This window comes from Carettochelys insculpta, chromosome 22, assembly GCF_033958435.1.
Source record: "Carettochelys insculpta isolate YL-2023 chromosome 22, ASM3395843v1, whole genome shotgun sequence".
Lineage (NCBI taxonomy): Eukaryota > Metazoa > Chordata > Testudines > Carettochelyidae > Carettochelys > Carettochelys insculpta.
The window spans coordinates 7,699,199-7,718,121 of NC_134158.1; the positions used below are offsets into that span (position 1 = coordinate 7,699,199).

Consider the following 18,923-nt stretch of genomic DNA (forward strand, 5'->3'; position numbering starts at 1 on the left):
TTTTCTTACTACATTATGACACTTAGGCTACGTCTACACGTGCACGCTACATCGAAATAGCTAATTTCGAAGTAGCGACATCGAAATAGCCTATTTCGATGAATAACGTCTACACGTCCTCCAGGGCTGGCAACGTCGATGTTCAACTTCGACGTTGCTCAGCCCAACATCGAAATAGGCGCAGCGAGGGAACGTCTACACGCCAAAGTAGCACACATCGAAATAAGGGAGCCAGGCACAGCTGCAGACAGGGTCACGGGGCGGACTCAACAGCAAGTCGCTCCCTTAAAGGGCCCCTCCCAGACACACTTTCATTAAACAGTGCAAGATACACAGAGCCAACAACTAGTTGCAGACCCTGTATATGCAGCATGGACCCCCAGCTGCAGCAGCAGCAGCCAGAAGCCCTGGGCTAAGGGCTGCTGCACACGGTGACCACAGAGCCCCGCAAGGGCTGGAGAGAGAGTATCTCTCAACCCCCCAGCTGATGGCCGCCATGGAGGACCCCGCTATTTCGATGTTGCGGGACGCGGATCGTCTACACTGTCCCTACTTCGACGTTGAACGTCGAAGTAGGGCGCTATTCCTATCCGCTCATGGGGTTAGCGACTTCGACGTCTCGCCGCCTAACGTCGAAGTTAACTTCGAAATAGCGCCCGACGCGTGTAGACGTGACGGGCGCTATTTCGAAGTTACTGCCGCTACTTCGAAGTAGCGTGCACGTGTAGACGCAGCTTTAATTTGGGAGTGTTTTTGTTCCTTTCTATTTTCCTCACTAGGATTTGACTTCCACTTTTTAAAAGCTGCCCTTTTCTCTCTCACTGCCTTTTTAACATGGCTGTTTAGCCATGGTGGTTCTTTGTTAGGTCTCTTACTGTGTTTTTTTATTTGGGGTATACATTTAAGTTGGGCCTCTAGTATGGTGTCTTTAAACAGTTTCCATGCAGCTTCCAGGGATTTTAGTTTAATTACTCTACCTTTTAGTTTCTGTTTAACTAGCTTCCTCATTTTAGTGTAATTCCCCTTTTTGAAATTAAATGCCAGAGTGTTTGACCGCTGCGGTGTTCTTCCCAACACAGGAATATTAAAAGTTATTATATTGTGGTCACTATTTCCAAGCGGTCCAGTAACAGTTACCTCTTGGACCAGATCCTGCGTTCCAGTCAAGACTAGATCGAGAATTGACTCTCCCCTTGTGGGTTCCTGTACTAGCTGCTCCAAGAAGCAGTCATTTAAGGCATCAAGAAATTTAATCTCTGAATCCCGTCCTGAGGTGACATGCACCCAATCAATATGGGGATAATTGAAATCTCCTATTATTACTGTGTTTTTTATTTTGATAGCCTCTCTAATCTCCCTTAACATTTCAGCATCACTATCACTGTCCTGGTTAGGTGGTCGGTAGTATATTCCTAATGCCATATTCATATTAGAGGAATGAATTGTTATCCATAATGATTCTATGGGACATTTTGATTCCTTTAGGATTTTTACTTCATTTGATTCTATATTATCCTTCACATATAGTACCACTCCGCCACCCGCACGACCTGTTCTGTCTTTCCGAAAATGTCCCGGAAAGTCTCATCAACAAACACCTCTGCCTTCCTTAGCTCCTCCAGTTCAGCCACCCTGGCCTCCAAAGCACGCACTCGGTCTCTGACGGCCAGGAGCTCCTTGCATCGCACGCACACATACGCCACCCACCCACAGGGTAGGTAGTCATACATGCTGCACTCGACACAATAAACAGGATAGCCCCCACTCTGCTGCTGGGCTTCTGCCTCCATTTCCTACTCTAATTATATATGAGGGTTAATTAAATGTTTCACATAGAGGTTGTTATAAAGGATTTAAAGTTTAAGGGCAATAGAAGTCACTGGCTCCCTCCAAACTCCCCTCTCAAAACTCCCTCCTGTTAGTACGCACCCTGTTCGCGAGCACCCGGTCGCAAAGCTCCCTGGTCGCTTACTAGCGGGGTTTAAGTGCTCGGCCTCCCTGATAGCTCCTCCCTCTGCCTACAGCTCAGCCAATCAGCACACGGTGTTTCGATTCAAACCTAATCAAGACTCACAGCTTCCAACTGCCTGCCTGAGCACACGGCCTTTCAAACAAACACTCAGCTCAGCACTCCAAACTCCAAACAAACAAACACACACAAGCCCAAACCCCCAAATATAAGCAGCCACTTACCCCAAGGTGCTTTACTTTGCTCCTTCCTTCTCCTCCTCCAGGAGAGCCTCTCAAAACTCCCTCCTGTTAGCACGTACCCTGTTCGCGAGCACCCAGTGTGGGGGAGGGGTGCGGGGTGCGGCAGGGAGTTATGACCGAGGGGAGGGGGGATGCAGAGGGGCTGGTGTGTGGGGTGCGGCTGGAGGGGCTGGTGACCTGAGGCAGGAGGTTGGGGTGCGGGAGGGGTGGGGGCAGGAGCATCAGGCTCTGCCCTTTACTGACCTGCCTTTGAGTCACACCCAGGGAGCTGGAAGCGGAGCTGGGGGTGGGGGGAACAATTCACACATTTCCCACACTTCCCTGCCCCCCACAGCCCTGCAGCTGCTCCCCTGACTCCCTCCCCCCACAGCGCACAGGCCTGGGCACTGACGGGGGTGGGGGCAGGGGGGTGATGCCCTTAGATGTGCCCATGGGAGCCGGGCTGGGGGGTGTCAGCGCTGGGAGGGGCCAGTCTGTGCCGCAGGGTCCCTGTCAGGGACAGAGATTCCCTGCGGCTGCACTGGGACGGGGCAGATTATCAGGGGAGCCGCGTTTGTCCCCCCAGTGTTGAGGCCAGGACAGAAGAAAGGGCGGAGGGGCCCGGAGAAGGTGTCGGTGAAAGTGAAGAGATGAGACCCGTCAGTCACATTGTAAAATGAGACCTCGCCTGCCTCGTAGTCCAGGAAAATCCCCACCCGGCCGGGCCTGGTGCTCACGGGGAGGGGGGTCAGTGGGGAGGTGCAGGTCGAGTATTCCCCGTCCCACAGCCGCACGGCCCAGTAGCCGTTCCCAGGTGTTCGTGTGAGCCACCACTTCCTGCGCACAGATTCCCTGCACACCCCCAGCTCCCACCCAGTCTTGTCTCCCACCTCCACCTCCCAGTAACTCCTCCCGCCCGTGAGCCGCTCCGCGCCCAGCACATCGATATAGTTCTCAAATCTCTCGGGGTTGTCGGGCAGACTCTGCCATGTGCCTCCGTCTCTCACACGTTTCCGATCCTCAGACAGGGCGAGTCGGGGATTTGCCGTGTCTGGATCCAGAGTCACGTCCACTGGGGAGAGTCACAGAGTCAGTGCGGGGGCAGGGCTGGTCCCTGGGGTCAGAGGCAAATGAACCTGCGCCCCAGTGATCACTCTGGGGGTGTTGTCTGAGGGGGGGTCACGGCCCCTCTGCCTGAGAGGAGACACTGAGGGGGGAGGGCAGAGAAAGCGGGGGAGGGGCAGGGACCGGCTGACAGTTGGAGAGGAGAGGGGAGGGGCAGGTGATGGGGAGGGAGTGAAGGGGAGAAGGGAGGGGCAGGTGATGGAGAGGGGTGAAGGTGGAGATGGGAGGAGAAGGTGTAGGGGAGGGGTGAAGGTGGTGAGGGGAGGGACAGATGAAGACGGAGGGGTGAAGGTGGGGAGGGGAGGGGCAGGTGAAGGGGAGGGGTGAAGGGGAGAAGGAAGGGGCAGGTGATGGGGGGTGAACATGGAGAGGGGAGGGCCAGGTGAAGGGAAGTGGTGAAGGTGAAGAAGGGAGGGGCAGGTGATGGGGGTGAAGGGGAGAAGCGAGGAGCAGGTGATGGGGAGGGGTGAAGGTGGAGGGGGGCAGGTGATGGGGAGGGTGAAGGGGAGAAGGGAGGGGCAGGTGGTGGAGAGGGAAGGGGCAGGTGAAAAGGGAGGGTGAAGGGGAGGGGGGCAGGTGAGGGGAAGTGGTGAAGGTGAAGAAGGGAGGGGCAGATGATGGGGGGGTAAAGGGGAGAAGGGAGGGTCAGGTGGTGGAGAGGGGTGAAGGGGAGAAGGGAGGGTCAGGTGAAGGGGAGAAAGGAGGGTCAGGTGAAGGGGAGGGGGGCAGGTGAAGGGGAGGGGTGCAGGTGGAGAAGAGAGGGGCAGGTGATGGGGAGGGTTGAAAGGGAGAAGGGAGGGGCAGGTGGTGGAGAGGGGAGGAGCAGGTGCAGAAGGGAGGGGCAGGTGAAGAGGGAGGGTGAAGGGGGGGCAGGTGAAAAGAAGGGGTGAGGGGAGAGGGAAGGGGCAGGTGATGGGGGGTGAAGGTGGAGAGGGGAAGGGCAGGTGAAGGGGAGGGATGAAGAGGAGGGGGAGGAACAAGTGATTGGGGGTGAAGGGGAGAAGGGACGGGCAGGTGAAGAGGAGGAGTGAAGGTGGGGAGGGGAGGTGAAAAGGGATGGTGAGGGGCAGAGGGGAGGGGCAGATGAAGGGGAGGGGTGAATGGGAGAAGGGAGGGGTAGGATGGGGGGTGAAGGGGAGGGGTAGATGGGGGTGAAGGGGAGAGGAGGGAGGCAGGTGATGGGGAAGGGTGAAGGAGAGAAGGGAGGGGCAGCTGATGGGGAGGGGTGAAGATGGAGAGGGGACGGGCAGGTGATGGGGGAGAGGTGAAGGGGAGAGGGGAGGGGTGAAGGGGAGAAGGGAGGGGCAGGGGAAGGGGAGGGGTGAAGGTGGAGAGGGGAGGGGAAGGTGAAGGGGAGGGGTGAAGGGCAGAGGGGAGGGTCAGGTGATGAAGGGGGGGAAGGTGGAGAGGGGAGGGGCAGGTGAAGAGGAGGGGTGAAGGGCAGAGGGGAGGGGCATGTGAAGGGAGGGGTGAAGGGGAAAAGGGAGGGTCAGGTGATGGGGAGGGGTGAAGGGGAAAGGGAAGTGTCCGGTGATGGGGAGGGGTGAAGGGGAGAAGGGAGGGGCAGGTGATGGAGAGGGATGAAGGTGGAGATGGGAGGAGAAGGTGTAGGGGAGGTTTGGAGGTGGAAGGGGAAGGGCAGGTGAAGAGGAAGGGTGAAGGTGGAGGGGGGGAGGTGAAGAGGGAGGGTGAAGGGCAGAGGGGAGGGTCAGGTGATGAAGAGGGGGGAAGGTGGAGAGGGGATGGGCAGGTGAAGAGGAGGGGTGAAGGGGAGAAGGGAGAGGCAGGTGATGGGGAGGGGTGAAGGGGAGAAGGGAGGGGCAGGTGAAGGGAGGGGTGAAGGGGAGAAGGGAGGGGCAGGTGATGGGGAGGGGTGAAGGGGAGAAGGGAGGGGCAGGTGAAGGGAGGGGTGAAGGGGAGAAGGGAGGGGCAGGTGATGGGGAGGGGTGAAAGGGAGAAGGGAGGGGCAGGTGATGGAGAGGGGTGAAGGTGGAGATGGGAGGAGAAGGTGTAGGGGAGGGGTGAATGTGGAGTGGGGAGGGGCAGGTGAAGAGGAGGGGGGAGGTGAAGAGGGAGGGTGAAGGGCAGAGGGGAGGGGCAGGTGAAGAGAGGAGTGAAGGTGGAGGGGGAGGGTCAGGTGATGGGGGGGTGAAGGTGGAGAGGGGAGGGGCAGGTGAAGAGGGAGGGGTGAAGGGGAGAGAGGAGGGGCAGATGAAGACGGAGGGGTGAAGGTGGTGAGGAGAGGGGCAGGTGATGGGAGAGAGGTGAAGGGGAGAAGGAAGGGGCAGGTGATGGGGGTGAAGGTGGAGATGGGAGGGGCAGGTGAAGAGGGAGGGTGAAGGGCAGAGGGGAGGGGCAGGTGATGGGGAGGGGGGAAGGTGGAGAGGGGAGGAGCAGGTGAAGGGGAGGGGTGAAGGTGGAGAGGGAAGGGGCAGGTGAAGGGGAGGGGTGAAGGGGAAGGGTTAAAGGGAGAGGGGAGGGGCAGGTGATGGAGGGGTGAAATAGAGAAGGGAGGGGCAGGTGATAGGGAGGGGTGAAGGGAAAAGAGGAGGGGGAGGTGATGGGAAGGGGTGAAGGTGGAGAGGGGAGGGGCAGGTGAAAAAGGAGCGTGAAGGGCAGAGTGGAAGGGCAGCTGATGGGGAGGGGTGAAGGTGGAACAGAGAGGGGCAGGTTATGGGGAGGGTGAAGGGGAAAAGGGAGGGGCAGGTGGTGGAGAGGGGAGGGGCAGGTGAAGAGGGTGGGTGAAGGGGAGGGGGCAGGTGAAGGAAAGGGATGAAGGTGGAGAATGGAGGGGCAGGTGATGGGGAGGGTGAAGGGGAGAAGGGAGGGGCAGGTGAAGGGGAGGGGTGGAGGTGGAGAAGGGAGGGGCAGGTGAAGCGAGGAGTGAAGGTAGAGAGGGGAGGGGCAGGTGATGGGGAGGGGTGAAGGGTAGTGGGGAGCAGCAGGTGATGGGGGAGGGGGGAAGGGCAGTGATGGGAGGGGCAGGTTCCCACAGGGATTTCCTAGACCCCCCAGTTGGGTTATACCTCCCACACCCCCCGACTCCCCTCACCCCCAGCCCCAGGCAGCGCTGCCTGTTCAGTGGCGGGCTGGAAACGTGAATGGAAATTGGCTGGGTCAGACCCTGTCACAGAGCAGGAGAAAACCCTTGTGCCGGGGACGCAGACGGGGGAGACGGGGGACCCAGAGGGGCTCTCACCCGGCTGGTGTCTGTGCCAGTGTCGGGCGGTTGGGTCGGTGCATCGGCCGACCTGCCCCAGGCAGACGATGGGGGTGAGCAGGGGGGAGGGAGCTCTCCCCTCACCGCTCCTGAGGAGCCAGGCCAGGGGGAGGCGCCAGGCCCAGAATGGACGTCCAGGAACCCTCCTGCCCTGCTGGGACCCAGCAGACGGAGCTGTGCTGCCAGGGAGCCAGTCTGGCTGGTGCCGGGTCACACATCGCTGCGGTACTGATGGGGTCAGGAAATGTCGTCTCCTTGTGCGGGTAACGGGCAGCAGAGCTGAACTGAGCCGGCCTGAGTGAGGGGATCCCTCAGCGCTAATCAGTGCTGGGGCCGGCCAGGCTGAGCCCCAGCGCCTCTGCCACCGCAAAGGGAGCTCTGGTCATCCCACTGAGCTGCACCCCTGCAGCAGGAGGGGTGGGGGCCGTGTCCTAGTGAGGAGGGAGATGGGGGCGCGGGGGTTTTGCTGACACTCACAGGCACTGTCTGACCTGCCCCTCTCCCCTGGGTACAGACGGAGCTGATCAGGCCCCAGGGAGTCGCTGGGTTTGTTCAGTGACCGCTGGAGCTGAGGTCCCTGCTGGACAGGTGTAAGTGCTCAGCCCAGCTGCAGGACAGGGTCTCTGGCACACAGCCCAGCAGCACCAGCAGTTCCCCTCCGCAGCTGATATGACTGGGAGCTGGTGGAACCTCAAGACTCGCAGGGGTCACTGGGGCAGGTGGCAGCAGCAGGAGGGTTCAAGGCCATTGGGGACGGAGCAGGGGAGTGAACGGTGGCACAACAAACAGCAGCCAGGACACGTGTGTGTTGGACAATGTTCCAGTGGCTGCGCTCCAGCACACTAGGTCTGTGACTGGGAAGCCCATAAACACGTTTCCTTATAGCCCAAGAGTTTCAAAACGCATCATTTGGCAGGACTGTTCTTTCACACCCTCCCTGTCCCCAGAGGTCGTTATCTAGGGGAGTTTTTCCACTAAACCTTTTCATTCGTATAATTAAATAGTTTGCAAAAATGGCCATATTGGGCAAGACCAATGGTCCATCTTCCCCAGTGTCCTGCCTTCCAGCCCTGGCTACTGCAGCTGCTTCAGAGGGAATGGACAGAACAGGGAACTGTCTTCTCATCCATGCCCTGTCATCCACTCCCAGCTCCTGGTGCAGGGAGGCTGGGGACAAAAGGGGTTTGCATCCCTGCCCAGCCTGGCTAACAGCCATGTACGGACCTGCGCTCCACACACACGTCTCGCTCTAGTGCTTGTTTGAGCCATGTTAAGCTCTTGGCCTTCACAACAGCCCGGGCAGAGCGTTCTGCAGGTTGCCTCCGTGTGGTGTGAAGAGAGGCCGTCGTGTTTGTTTGAAGCTCACTGCCTACTAACCTCTTTGGGTGACCCCTGCTTTGTGCGCTGAATGAAGGGGAACGCTGCCCGGCTCATTTCTCCACACCTGGCAAGATTTTAGGAGCCCCTTTGACCAGGGCTGGCAACCCCAGCATGGGTGCCAAAAGTGGCACATGATCCGATTTTCACTGGGAGCTCAGCCCTGCCCCTCCTGCCCTGCACAGCTGGGAGTTTGGTCACAGGCATCTGCAGTATTTCCTCTGGCCCCTTGCTGGGAAAGCCCCAGCTCTGTGCTGGGAAATGCAAGGGAGTGTGCATAAAGAACAGATCCAGGTTGGAAGACAATTAAGGCCTCTATTGTCTTTGAAATTGGTTCAGCACTTTGTGCACGCTCCCTTGTATTTTCGTGCCCAGAGCTGAGACTTTTGCAGCAGCCCTCACACCCAGCTTCACATGAGCTCAGGGGCACCAGGCCCCCCACTAATCCTCCAGACCAAGGAGCCGGGGGCTGGAGCAGGCCCCTTGTCCCATGCAGGGGAGCCTACAGGAACACTGGGCCCCTGTGCAATGTATGGGGGGGTTTGACGTTATCACCCCTATTTTGAGAACAGCAGGTATCGGTACCAGTTAGAAAGTTTACGTTACTTTCACCCCTAGACTGGAGAGCAAACGAGGACAAGGCAAATCATGTGTCTGGGGACAGGCTCTTAAGTGGGAAGGGGCAATGTTTGAATCAACCCTCCAAACACCACCCCCCATTCCCAGATTCTGCCCCCTTGCCCCACAAACTGGCCCCCATCTCCAGGCTTAACCCCTCTCAGCCCCAAGCCCGAAGATTAACTCCTCCTAGCTCCAACCCTACCCTCCTCCACCCCCCATCCCCAGGATTAACCCCACTCAGCTCCAAATCCTCCCCCATCCTCAGGCTTTATCCCCCAGGCCCATGATCTCCTCCAGCTCCCTGCACTGCTGCTGCTCCATCCACCAATAGCCCCCCCGACCCCACCTCCTGCCCCTCTCCCCCTCCTTTCAGCAGGGCTGTGGGGCTCCAGCGGGGGCAGACTCGGCCTCCCCTCCCCCCAGCTCTCCTGCAGGCTTAGCACTTCTCCCATCCGCAGCCACTGAAATACTGGCACTCGATGTAATTGGTTTCCTGGCTGAGTATCTCCTGCCGGCCGTTAAACCAATTAAATTTAGATCCATTATTTCAGTGCGGCCGGGCCAGGAGCCACAAAAGGAGTCGGCAGCAGCAGCACCGGGATCTGCAACTGACTCCTTAAAGAGCCACATGTGGCTCTGGAGCCGCATGTGGCCAACCCCAGCCTGGTCCCAGGTCTCACCTCCACCTGGGAATGTCCCTGCTGAGAGCAGCCTGGGGTGGGGGTGGGGAAATCCACACTGAGCATGTAGCTAAGGCATCACACCCCCGGCTGCTCCAGCTGTCCAGTGTCCTACGTGGCTGTGTGTTAAGGGTTGATAGGGTCACCCTTATTGAACCATCTGCCCCAGCAGCGGGGACCCTCCTCACCCAGCTCAATAGAGACACTGAACAGCTCTTAACCCTTCATGTTATCGTAGAGGGAAATTGCACGTTTCATGGTGTGCAGACCCTGCTGTGGGGAGGGGAGGGTTCAGCCGTTCAATGCCTACTAAGGGCACATGAGATGAAGTGTATCGGGCAGCACCCAGGTGCCTGAGAAGGTGAAGCCATCGAAAATAATCTTTCACTACTAAGCACTTTTCTAATGCCAAGGAGCAGAGAGCTTTCAGGGACTAGGGGGTGCGGATTGACAGATCACATTTCAGTGGAGTTTACAGCACAGTTACCTGCGTATTGTCGGACTTTCTCCCAACCTGAAATGAAGCAAATATGGGAGGTGAAAATTGCCCTGAGCACAGACTTGTTGAACAGAAAACTCTTTTAATAAAGTTTATAACAACAGCAAACATATAATCCACACGGTAACTGTCAATTGGGGAAAATGCGTATTTATTTACCTGCATTTAATAAGGCTCTTCTCCACTCTGCAACCAAACACAGACCGAGAGGTGAGACTTGAACACGGACACCTCAAATAGGAGACAAGTTTGTAGCCAGGTTTACATTAGCAATAAAAGACGACTTACCGAGTTCACCCTGCAGCTTCTCTAAAAGCAAAGAAACGAGAAACAAGTGAATGTGTGAAAAGAATAAAGAGGCTGTTCAGTAAGATCCCACCCAACCCACATTGACTCTCGGTTCATAGGGGCTGCGTCTACACGTGCACGCTACTTCGAAGTAGCGGCGCCAACTTCGAAATAGCGCCCGTCACGGCTACACGTGTTGGGCGCTATTTCGAAGTTGAAATCGCCGTTAGGCGGCGAGATGTCGAAGTCGCTAACCCCATGAGGGGATGGGAATAGCGCCCTACTTCGACGTTCAACATCGAAGTAGGGAACGTGTAGACGATCAGCGTCCCGCAACATCGAAATAGCGGGGTCCTCCATGGTGGCCATCAGCTGGGGGGTTGAGAGATACTCTCTCTCCAGCCCTTGCGGGGCTCTGTGGTCACCGTGTGCAGCAGCCCTTAGCCCAGGGCTTCTGGTTGCTGCTGCGGCAGCTGGGGACCCATGCTGCATGCCCAGGGTCTGCAACTAGTTCTCGGCTCTGTGTATCTTGCACTGTTTAATAAAAGTGTGTCTGGGAGGGGCCCTTTAAGGGAGCGACTTGCTGTTGAGTCTGCCCTGTGACCCTGTCTGCAGCTGTGCCTGGCACCCTTATTTCGATGTGTGCTACTTTGGCGTGTAGACGTTCCCTCGCTGTGCCTATTTCGATGTTGGGCTGCGCAACGTCGAAGTTGAACATCGACGTTGCCGGCCCTGGAGGACGTGTAGACGCTATTCATCGAAATAGCCTATTTCGATGTCGCTACTTCGAAATTAGCTACTTCGATGTAGCGTGCACGTGTAGACATAGCCAGGGAGAGCTCTGAACATCTCCCATGGGGGTCTGTGACAGGGCGGTTGATCTGCACTGGTGAAGACAGGTTAAAACAGACCATGGGCAAGGGTTGTCCCGGGAATCAACCAGGGAAGTCTTGTGGCGGCCAGTCAGAGCTGGGGGACCACATCTCCCCTGGCCAAATACAGGACATAGGGAATGACCCCCATCCTTGCCAAAGCAGGACGGATGGTCGCCCTATCTGGGGCACCGGGAACAGGGCTGCTGCCCCACCAGTGAAACTCCTGGCTTCCCCGAGCTGTGGGTGGCAGCCCCCACCACTGCACAGTCAACCCCCACACTCAACCCCCGAGGCTGCGGCTCCAGCCCCCCGGGCCCTGGCCCCAGCTCTGGCAGCCCTGCTCCACACCCCCGACCCCTGCTCCGGCCCCTGCTCCAACCTCCGCAGCCTGGTTCAAACCCGCCATAGCTCCAGCTCTGCCTCCCGCCGTCCCCATCCCCGTCCCTGTCCCCGGCTCCAGTAGCCCCACTGCAATCCCACCTCCCCCGCCCTGGGCTCCTGCTCCAACCTCCACAGCCCCCTCAACCCCCCATGGCTCTGACTCCACTCCCGGCTCCCGCTCTAACCCCTGACACCCAGGCCCTGGATCCAACACACTGAAGCCCCAGTTCACACCCTCCGCAGCTCCCGCTACAACTCCAGCAGCCCCGGCTCAGCTCCAGCCCCCGCTGGCGGAAACCCGGCAGCAGCGGAGTTACCGCGCACTCTGGCTCCCAGCTCCCTTAGGTGGGGGAGGCCAATGAACCCTGTGAAATACGGGGCAGTTAGCTCCTTGTGCAAAATAAATCAGAATGGCACCCGAATTACAGGGCTGTCCCGCTGAAAACGGGACGGATGGTCGCCCCAGTCCGAGCCCAGGCGGGCCGTATAAAAGAGATGGCTGGCCAGGGTGAACACGCTCTCGGCTCCAGCCCTGGCTGGAGGGGCGTCTACCTGTTTGCTGGAGCTGGGTATTGTGGACAGAGCAGCACTGGGGAAGGGCAGGTGAGCCGGGGGCATTCTGATCAGGCGAGCTCTAGGCCACCTCTCTGCCCATACGAGCAGCCACTTCACACTGCAGTGTGCCCCGGAGGTAAGGGCTAGATGAAGACTATCCGTGGGTCACTGAGACAAAGTGAGGAAAAGGGGCTTGAGGGTCCCTGGGAGGGGAGGACCCCAGAGTGAGGCAGTAGCAGAGAGCCAGGCTCTGTGGTCAGGGAAGGACGTGGGTCTGAATGGAAGGTGAGCTGCGGGCCAGAAGAAGGCTCTCGGAAGCTGGGTGAGCTGATTCCCATGCCACCAGCTAGAGATGCTACACTGGCGAGTTCTCCCCATTACAGGGTCTACTTGTTATAAAATCTGGGATTCTCCCTTCCAGTGCATGAACACAGGGGCCTCACAGCTCGGCGTGCGGCTGGAAGTGAATGACAGCACAGGGGAGTTACAAGGCAGAAGATTTAATTCGATTATTGCAAATTCGTTGGAGTCATTGTTCTACCGGCAGAAAGCAACACACACACTGGGGCGCTCGGCTGAGCTCTTTCATGGCCAGTGTTGTACTGGGGACATAGAAATCCTGAGTAAGCTAAAGGGGCTGTCTCCCTTCCCTTTCCCCTGAGTGAAGGGGACCCCCCCACCAACTGAACTCAGTGATGTTCCTGTCCCTCTGTCTGCACCAGGATAGCTACTGACAATCAGGTACATCAGCCCCAGCATTTGAACGCACGTTCTAGACATCAGTGGCAGAAACCTCCTGGCTTTGTGACAAGTATAGAAGCCTGACTGCCCCTGCAATCTCCATTTGATCCCTCAGGACCCAGGCCGAGGCACTGATCTCAGGCAGAGGATTTAGGGGTAAGGGTGTGGTTGGAGTCGGGGTTAGCAGTCCCTCGCCACGCTTCAGTGAGCCAGGCTTCTTGCTTCCTCTTCAGCCAGCTGCTGCCATCAGGGTTCTCACCCTCCCATCCCATCCCAGGCCAGCCCCAGTCTGGTCAGAACCCTGTTGGGTCAGTTGGGTGAATAGCCAGAGTACGTGTTTGGAGTGGGGAGGGGGAAGGAAGGGGGCTGGAGGCATTTGAAAGTGGTGGTGATTGCGATCCCTGCTGGATACAGCATGAGCTGTATGAAAGGAAAGCAACATGTGAACCTGTAGTTACACATTCCATGATGGCAGTGAGTTTTCCTCATTTAGCTGATGCCTTTAGTTACAGCAGCCTTTCCCTGGGTGCCTGTTAGCAGCAGCCCAGCCCAGAATCTCAGCAGTGCTGGCATGTGTGGCCCTGCCCTGACATATCCTCTTTGTTCCCAGACCATCTCCTTGTATAACCCCTGCAACAGTGGTTCTCAAACTTGTGGGCCAAACATGCTCCATGGAAACCTTTCGGTGTCCCGCTCAAGATGACAAAAATGCCTCCTCCTACCTCTAAATACCTAAATACTCGTATTGGGTTACTGGAGTTACAACGTAAGGAAACACAGATAACCGGTAAGAGAGGAAATATTGTTCAGCAAAATGATTAAACAGAGTAAGAGCTTTAACTTCATCCTGTTGGCTACCAAACTTCCTTTTTAATTAAAGTAAAATATTAATGTGTGCCCCAAACCAGGTTTCAATGTTCTATTTATGGCAGGGGTGGGGAATCTTTTTTGGGTTGGGGGCCACTCCTCTCTACTGATGTGGGCTAGTACTGATTCACCTCACTCCCTGGTGCTCCAGCCTCACGGGAGGGGACGCAGGGACAGGAGGGAGGGAAGAACAAGGTCCATGGCTTCCCACAGGCCTGAAACTCTTTAGCTGTGTCTACACGTGCACACTACTTCGAAGTAGCGGCACTAACTTCGAAATAGCGCCCGTCGCGGCTACACGCGTCGGGCGCTATTTCGAAGTTAACTTCGACGTTAGGCAGCGAGACGTCGAAGTCGCTAACCTCTTGAGGGGATCGGAATAGCGCCCTACTTCGACGTTCAACGTCGAAGTAGGGACCGTGTAGACGATCCGCGTCCCGCAACGTCGAAATTGTGGGGTCCTCCATGGCAGCCATCAGCTGGGGGGTTGAGAGACGCTGTCACTCCAGCCCGTGCGGGGCTCTATGGTCACCCTGTGCAGCAGCCCTTAGCCCAGGGCTTCTGGCTGCTGCTGCTGCAGCGGGGAATTCATGCTGCATGCACAGCGTCTGCAACTCGTTGTCGGCTCTGTGGATCTTGTGCTGTTTAGTGCAAGTGTGTCTGGGAGAGGCCCTTTAAGGGAGCGGCTGGCTGTTGAGTCCGCCCTGTGACCCTGTCTGCAGCTGTGCCTGGCACCCTTATTTCGATGTGTGCTACTGTGGCGTGTAGATGTTCCCTCGCTGCGCCTATTTCGATGTGGTGCTGCGCAACGTCGATGTTGAACATCGACGTTGCCAGCCCTGGAGGACGTGTAGACGTTATTCATCGAAATAGCCTATTTCGATGTCGCCACATCGAAATAGGCTACTTCGATGTAGGCTTCACGTGTAGACGTAGCCTTTGGGTCCCAGGTCAGATTTTGTGGGCCTCTGGGATGAGGCCAGCAACGAGGGGTTCGGTGCCTGGGAGTGGAATGGGGAGGGAGGCTGAGTGCTGCAGGGGGTGTCTGGCCAGAAGGGCCGGCGCAGGAGAGCACTGAGGGTGGGAAGGGGAGAAATGTGCAGCTGTGGGCTGGGCAGAGGGTGTATGGCAGGAGGAGGGTGCTGGAGCAGGCTGGAGGTTGGGGCTTTGGCCAGGGCGGGTGGGTGCAGGAGCAGGCTGGAGGTTGGGGCTTTGGCCAGGGTGGGTGGGTGCAGGAGCAGGCTGGAGGTTGGGGATTTGGCCAGGGTGGGTGGGTGCAGGAGCAGGCTGGAGGTTGGGGATTTGGCCAGGGCGGGTGGGTGCAGGAGCAGGCTGGAGGTTGGGGATTTGGCCAGGGTGGGTGGGTGCAGGAGCAGGCTGGAGGTTGGGGCTTTGGCCAGGGTGGGTAGGTGCAGGAGCAGGCTGGAGGTTGGTGCTTTGGCCAGGGTGGGTGGGTGCAGGAGCAGGCTGGAGGCTGGGGCTTTGGCCAGGGTGGGTAGGTGCAGGAGCAGGCTGGAGGTTGGTGCTTTGGCCAGGGTGGGTGGGTGCAGGAGCAGGCTGGAGGCCGGGGCTTTGGCCAGGGTGGGTGGGTGCAGGAGCAGGCTGGAGGTTGGTGCTTTGGCCAGGGTGGGCGGGTGCAGGAGCAGGCTGGAGGTCGGGGCTTTGGCCAGGGTGGGTGGGTGCAGGAGCAGGCTGGAGGTCGGGGCTTTGGCCAGGGTGGGTGGGTGCAGGAGCAGGCTGGAGGTCGGGGCTTTGGCCAGGGTGGGTGGGTGCAGGAGCAGGCTGGAGGTCGGGGCTTTGGCCAGGGTGGGTGGGTGCAGGAGCAGGCTGGAGGTCGGGGCTTTGGCCAGGGTGGGTGGGTGCAGGAGCAGGCTGGAGGTCGGGGCTTTGGCCAGGGTGGGTGGGTGCAGGAGCAGGCTGGAGGTTGGGGCTTTGGCCAGGGTGGGCGGGTGCAGGAGCAGGCTGGAGGTCGGGGCTTTGGCCAGGGTGGGTGGGTGCAGGAGCAGGCTGGAGGTTGGGGCTTTGGCCAGGGTGGGTGGGTGCAGGAGCAGGCTGGAGGTCGGGGCTTTGGCCAGGGTGGGTGGGTGGAGGAGCAGGCTGGAGGTCGGGGCTTTGGCCAGGGTGGGTGGGTGCAGGAGCAGGCTGGAGGTCGGGGCTTTGGCCAGGGTGGGTGGGTGCAGGAGCAGGCTGGAGGTTGGGGTTTTGGCCAGGGTGGGTGGGTGCAGGAGCAGGCTGGAGGTCGGGGCTTTGGCCAGGGTGGGCGGGTGCAGGAGCAGGCTGGAGGTCGGGGCTTTGGCCAGGGTGGGTGGGTGCAGGAGCAGGCTGGAGGTTGGGGCTTTGGCCAGGGTGGGCGGGTGCAGGAGCAGGCTGGAGGTCGGGGCTTTGGCCAGGGTGGGTGGGTGCAGGAGCAGGCTGGAGGTTGGGGCTTTGGCCAGGGTGGGTGGGTGCAGGAGCAGGCTGGAGGTCGGGGCTTTGGCCAGGGTGGGTGGGTGGAGGAGCAGGCTGGAGGTCGGGGCTTTGGCCAGGGTGGGTGGGTGCAGGAGCAGGCTGGAGGTCGGGGCTTTGGCCAGGGTGGGTGGGTGCAGGAGCAGGCTGGAGGTTGGGGCTTTGGCCAGGGTGGGCGGGTGCAGGAGCAGGCTGGAGGTCGGGGCTTTGGCCAGGGTGGGTGGGTGCAGGAGCAGGCTGGAGGTTGGTGCTTTGGCCAGGGTGGGTGGGTGCAGGAGCAGGCTGGAGGTCGGGGCTTTGGCCAGGGTGGGCGGGTGCAGGAGCAGGCTGGAGGTCGGGGCTTTGGCCAGGGTGGGTGGGTGCAGGAGCAGGCTGGAGGTCGGGGCTTTGGCCAGGGTGGGTGGGTGCAGGAGCAGGCTGGAGGTTGGGGTTTTGGCCAGGGTGGGTGGGTGCAGGAGCAGGCTGGAGGTCGGGGCTTTGGCCAGGGTGGGCGGGTGCAGGAGCAGGCTGGAGGTTGGGGCTTTGGCCAGGGTGGGCGGGTGCAGGAGCAGGCTGGAGGTCGGGGCTTTGGCCAGGGTGGGTGGGTGCAGGAGCAGGCTGGAGGTCGGGGCTTTGGCCAGGGTGGGTGGGTGCAGGAGCAGGCTGGAGGTCGGGGCTTTGGCCAGGGTGGGCGGGTGCAGGAGCAGGCTGGAGGTCGGGGCTTTGGCCAGGGTGGGCAGGTGCAGGAGCAGACGGGTAGCAAGTCTGGCGGGGGGAGGGGAGGCTGTGGGAGTGAGGGGGGAGCACAGTCTGGTGGGGGGAGGGTACAGACACGGGCTGGGAGGCAGGGGCTCTGTGGGAGGGGTGTACATCAGGAGGATGGAGGTGCAGGGTCTGGGCACAAGGGGGATGGGGGAGCACCTACCTGGCATCACACCCCCCTGCTATTCCCAGGCACCGTGTCCCAGGCATGGACTCCCGCTGTTCCTATTGGTTGTGAGTCCAGAACTGCAGCCAATGGGAGCAATGGGGAAAGCCTCCAGGCTGCACATCTGTGCCTGCTGCTCCCCTAGCTGGGTGAGGGGCACTGGCAGTGCACAGAGCTGCTTGCTCCCGCCATGACCTGAATCCAGCCAGGCTCAGGGCTGTTTACACGCCTCCCACACCCCAGCAGGAGGCCACTGCTGGCGCTCTAAGCTCACAGGGCCGGGGCCCAAGGCTGAAGTGCCAGCGCAGGTTCTCCATTGTTGGGGGCAGGGGGAATCCCTGAGCTCACGGCCCACTTGCAAGGTGGCTGTGGACCATTAGTGGTGCCAGGACTGACGTTTGAGACACCTGAGCTACAATAGGGCTTGAGGGGGATCTCAGAGGGCAGCCGGCAGCAGTTTTCTGCTCTGCCTGCAGAGGAGGAGTCTGCCCCCGGCTGGAGCCTGTTACACTGCTCTGGGCCTTCAACCCAACACAAAAGTGTGCAGCCTCTCTGGGTCTGAGGAGGACACTGAGCAAGTGATCTGGGTGTAGCCAGTGCACCAGCCCAGGGAGATCTGCCTGAGTCTGCAGGCAGTGACGCTGGCTGCTCACACTCAGCACGGTGAGGTTGGGATGGTGACACTGAAACCTTTCCCAGGACAATTTGTCACTATTTGCACTTTTGTCAATCAGAGTTGTTAAGAAAAACACACACTCCCGAACCAGAGACATTTTGCCAATGGAAAGCACTGGTGCCACAGCCCTTTGTCAGCAGAAAAGCCTCCTGCTGCCAAAGCCGCTGCAGCTAGTTGGGGATGGAAGTTTCTGACTGGCAGGTGAGCTCTCTCCTGCCAGCTAACAGCAGACACACTGCCTTCCTTTCAGCGGCAGAGCTGTAGCACAGCCTCTAAGGCCATGGGTTCAACCTTTGCTCATTTCCAGACCCCTAACTTTGAACAGAGATGCAGACCCCTTTGGAAATCTTCAGCACAGTCGCAGGGGCCCCATGGACCCACAGGCTGCACATCACCGAACTGTGCTGAGAAGTGTGTTATGTTTACACGGATAACTTAATAGCAGTTACTGTAAGTGGTCCAGACACTGACCTTTCTCTCTCCTGTGCTCAGACAGCAGGGTCTCTAGAAAAAGAAAAGCAGGAGAGGTAAGATTTCACAGTCGGGTTTATGGCAACCACCCCTGCATCAGTTAATATAACTGGCCCAGACACTGACCTTTCTCTCTCTTGTGCTCAGACAGCAGGGTCTCTAGAAAAAGAAAAGCAGGAGAGGTGAGATTTCACAGTCATATTTATGGCAACCACCCCTGCATCAGTTAATGTAACTGGCCCAGACACTGACCTTTCTCTCTCTTGTGCTCAAACAGCAGGGTCTCTAGAAAAAGAAAAGCAGGAGAGGTGAGATTTCACAGTCATATTTATGGCAACCACCCCTGCATCAGTTAATGTAAGTGGCCCAGACACTGACCTTTCTCTCTCTTGTGCTCAGACAGCAGGGTCTCTAGAAAAAGAAAAGCAGGAGAGGTGAGATTGCACAGAGTCATATTTATGGCAACCACCCCTGCATCAGTTCATGTAACTGGCCCAGACACTGAGCTTTCTAGCCCTCCCATTCAAATTGCAGAGTCTCTAGAACAAGAAGGGTGAGAGGTGAGATTTCATTGCATCTTCTTGATGGTGAGGTTTACGTTACTGTTTCATGCAGCTCTGCTGTAGCTGTGAAATACAGAAGCAATAGATGGGCAAATGAAGAGACGTGGTCAGGTCCATCTGTGGAGGTCTCTGCACCCCCAGCCCAGGCCAGTTCCCAGCCTTGTGGGTGGTACATGCTCCTTGGGAAAGTGAAAGCTAGGAAGAAACAGGTCCCCCGCCATGTACCCAGCACAGCCTGAGCTAAACCATCGTGTGTCCAGACTGACCAGCATCCCCGATCAGTTGTGCAGTTCCTATGTGTGTTTGTGTTACAGCAATGCAAGCCACAGCGCTCACCAGTACAGGTGGGGTGGAGAATTCCCCGAAAAGTCCAGGGACCAAGACAGTGACAGTTCATTGTTCTGAGTGCTTAGTGTTCGGAAATGAGCCCAACCTGGTTCTC

The 18,923-nt window shown here is 58.5% G+C and overlaps 1 protein-coding gene across 4 annotated transcripts in view; it reads right to left on the minus strand.

Moving 5' to 3' along the window:
• Window positions 1-1,113: 1,113 nt before the first annotated feature.
• The window catches only part of LOC142024812 (butyrophilin subfamily 1 member A1-like), a 48,515-nt gene continuing 30,705 nt past the window's right edge, over window positions 1,114-18,923 (minus strand). For 2 of the 4 annotated variants that reach the window (XM_075017059.1, XM_075017060.1), the window contains exons 6-13: window positions 18,297-18,329; window positions 18,171-18,203; window positions 18,045-18,077; window positions 17,919-17,951; window positions 10,001-10,021; window positions 9,872-9,898; window positions 9,701-9,727; window positions 1,114-3,262 (exon numbers count right to left, since the gene is read on the minus strand). In XM_075017059.1, coding sequence (XP_074873160.1) covers window positions 2,664-3,262; window positions 9,701-9,727; window positions 9,872-9,898; window positions 10,001-10,021; window positions 17,919-17,951; window positions 18,045-18,077; window positions 18,171-18,203; window positions 18,297-18,329 — 806 coding nt within the window. In that variant the 3' untranslated portion in view covers window positions 1,114-2,663. The remainder of the gene's footprint in view (window positions 3,263-9,700; window positions 9,728-9,871; window positions 9,899-10,000; window positions 10,022-17,918; window positions 17,952-18,044; window positions 18,078-18,170; window positions 18,204-18,296; window positions 18,330-18,923) is intronic. The other 2 variants (XM_075017062.1, XM_075017063.1) reach the window with 2 other exon arrangements.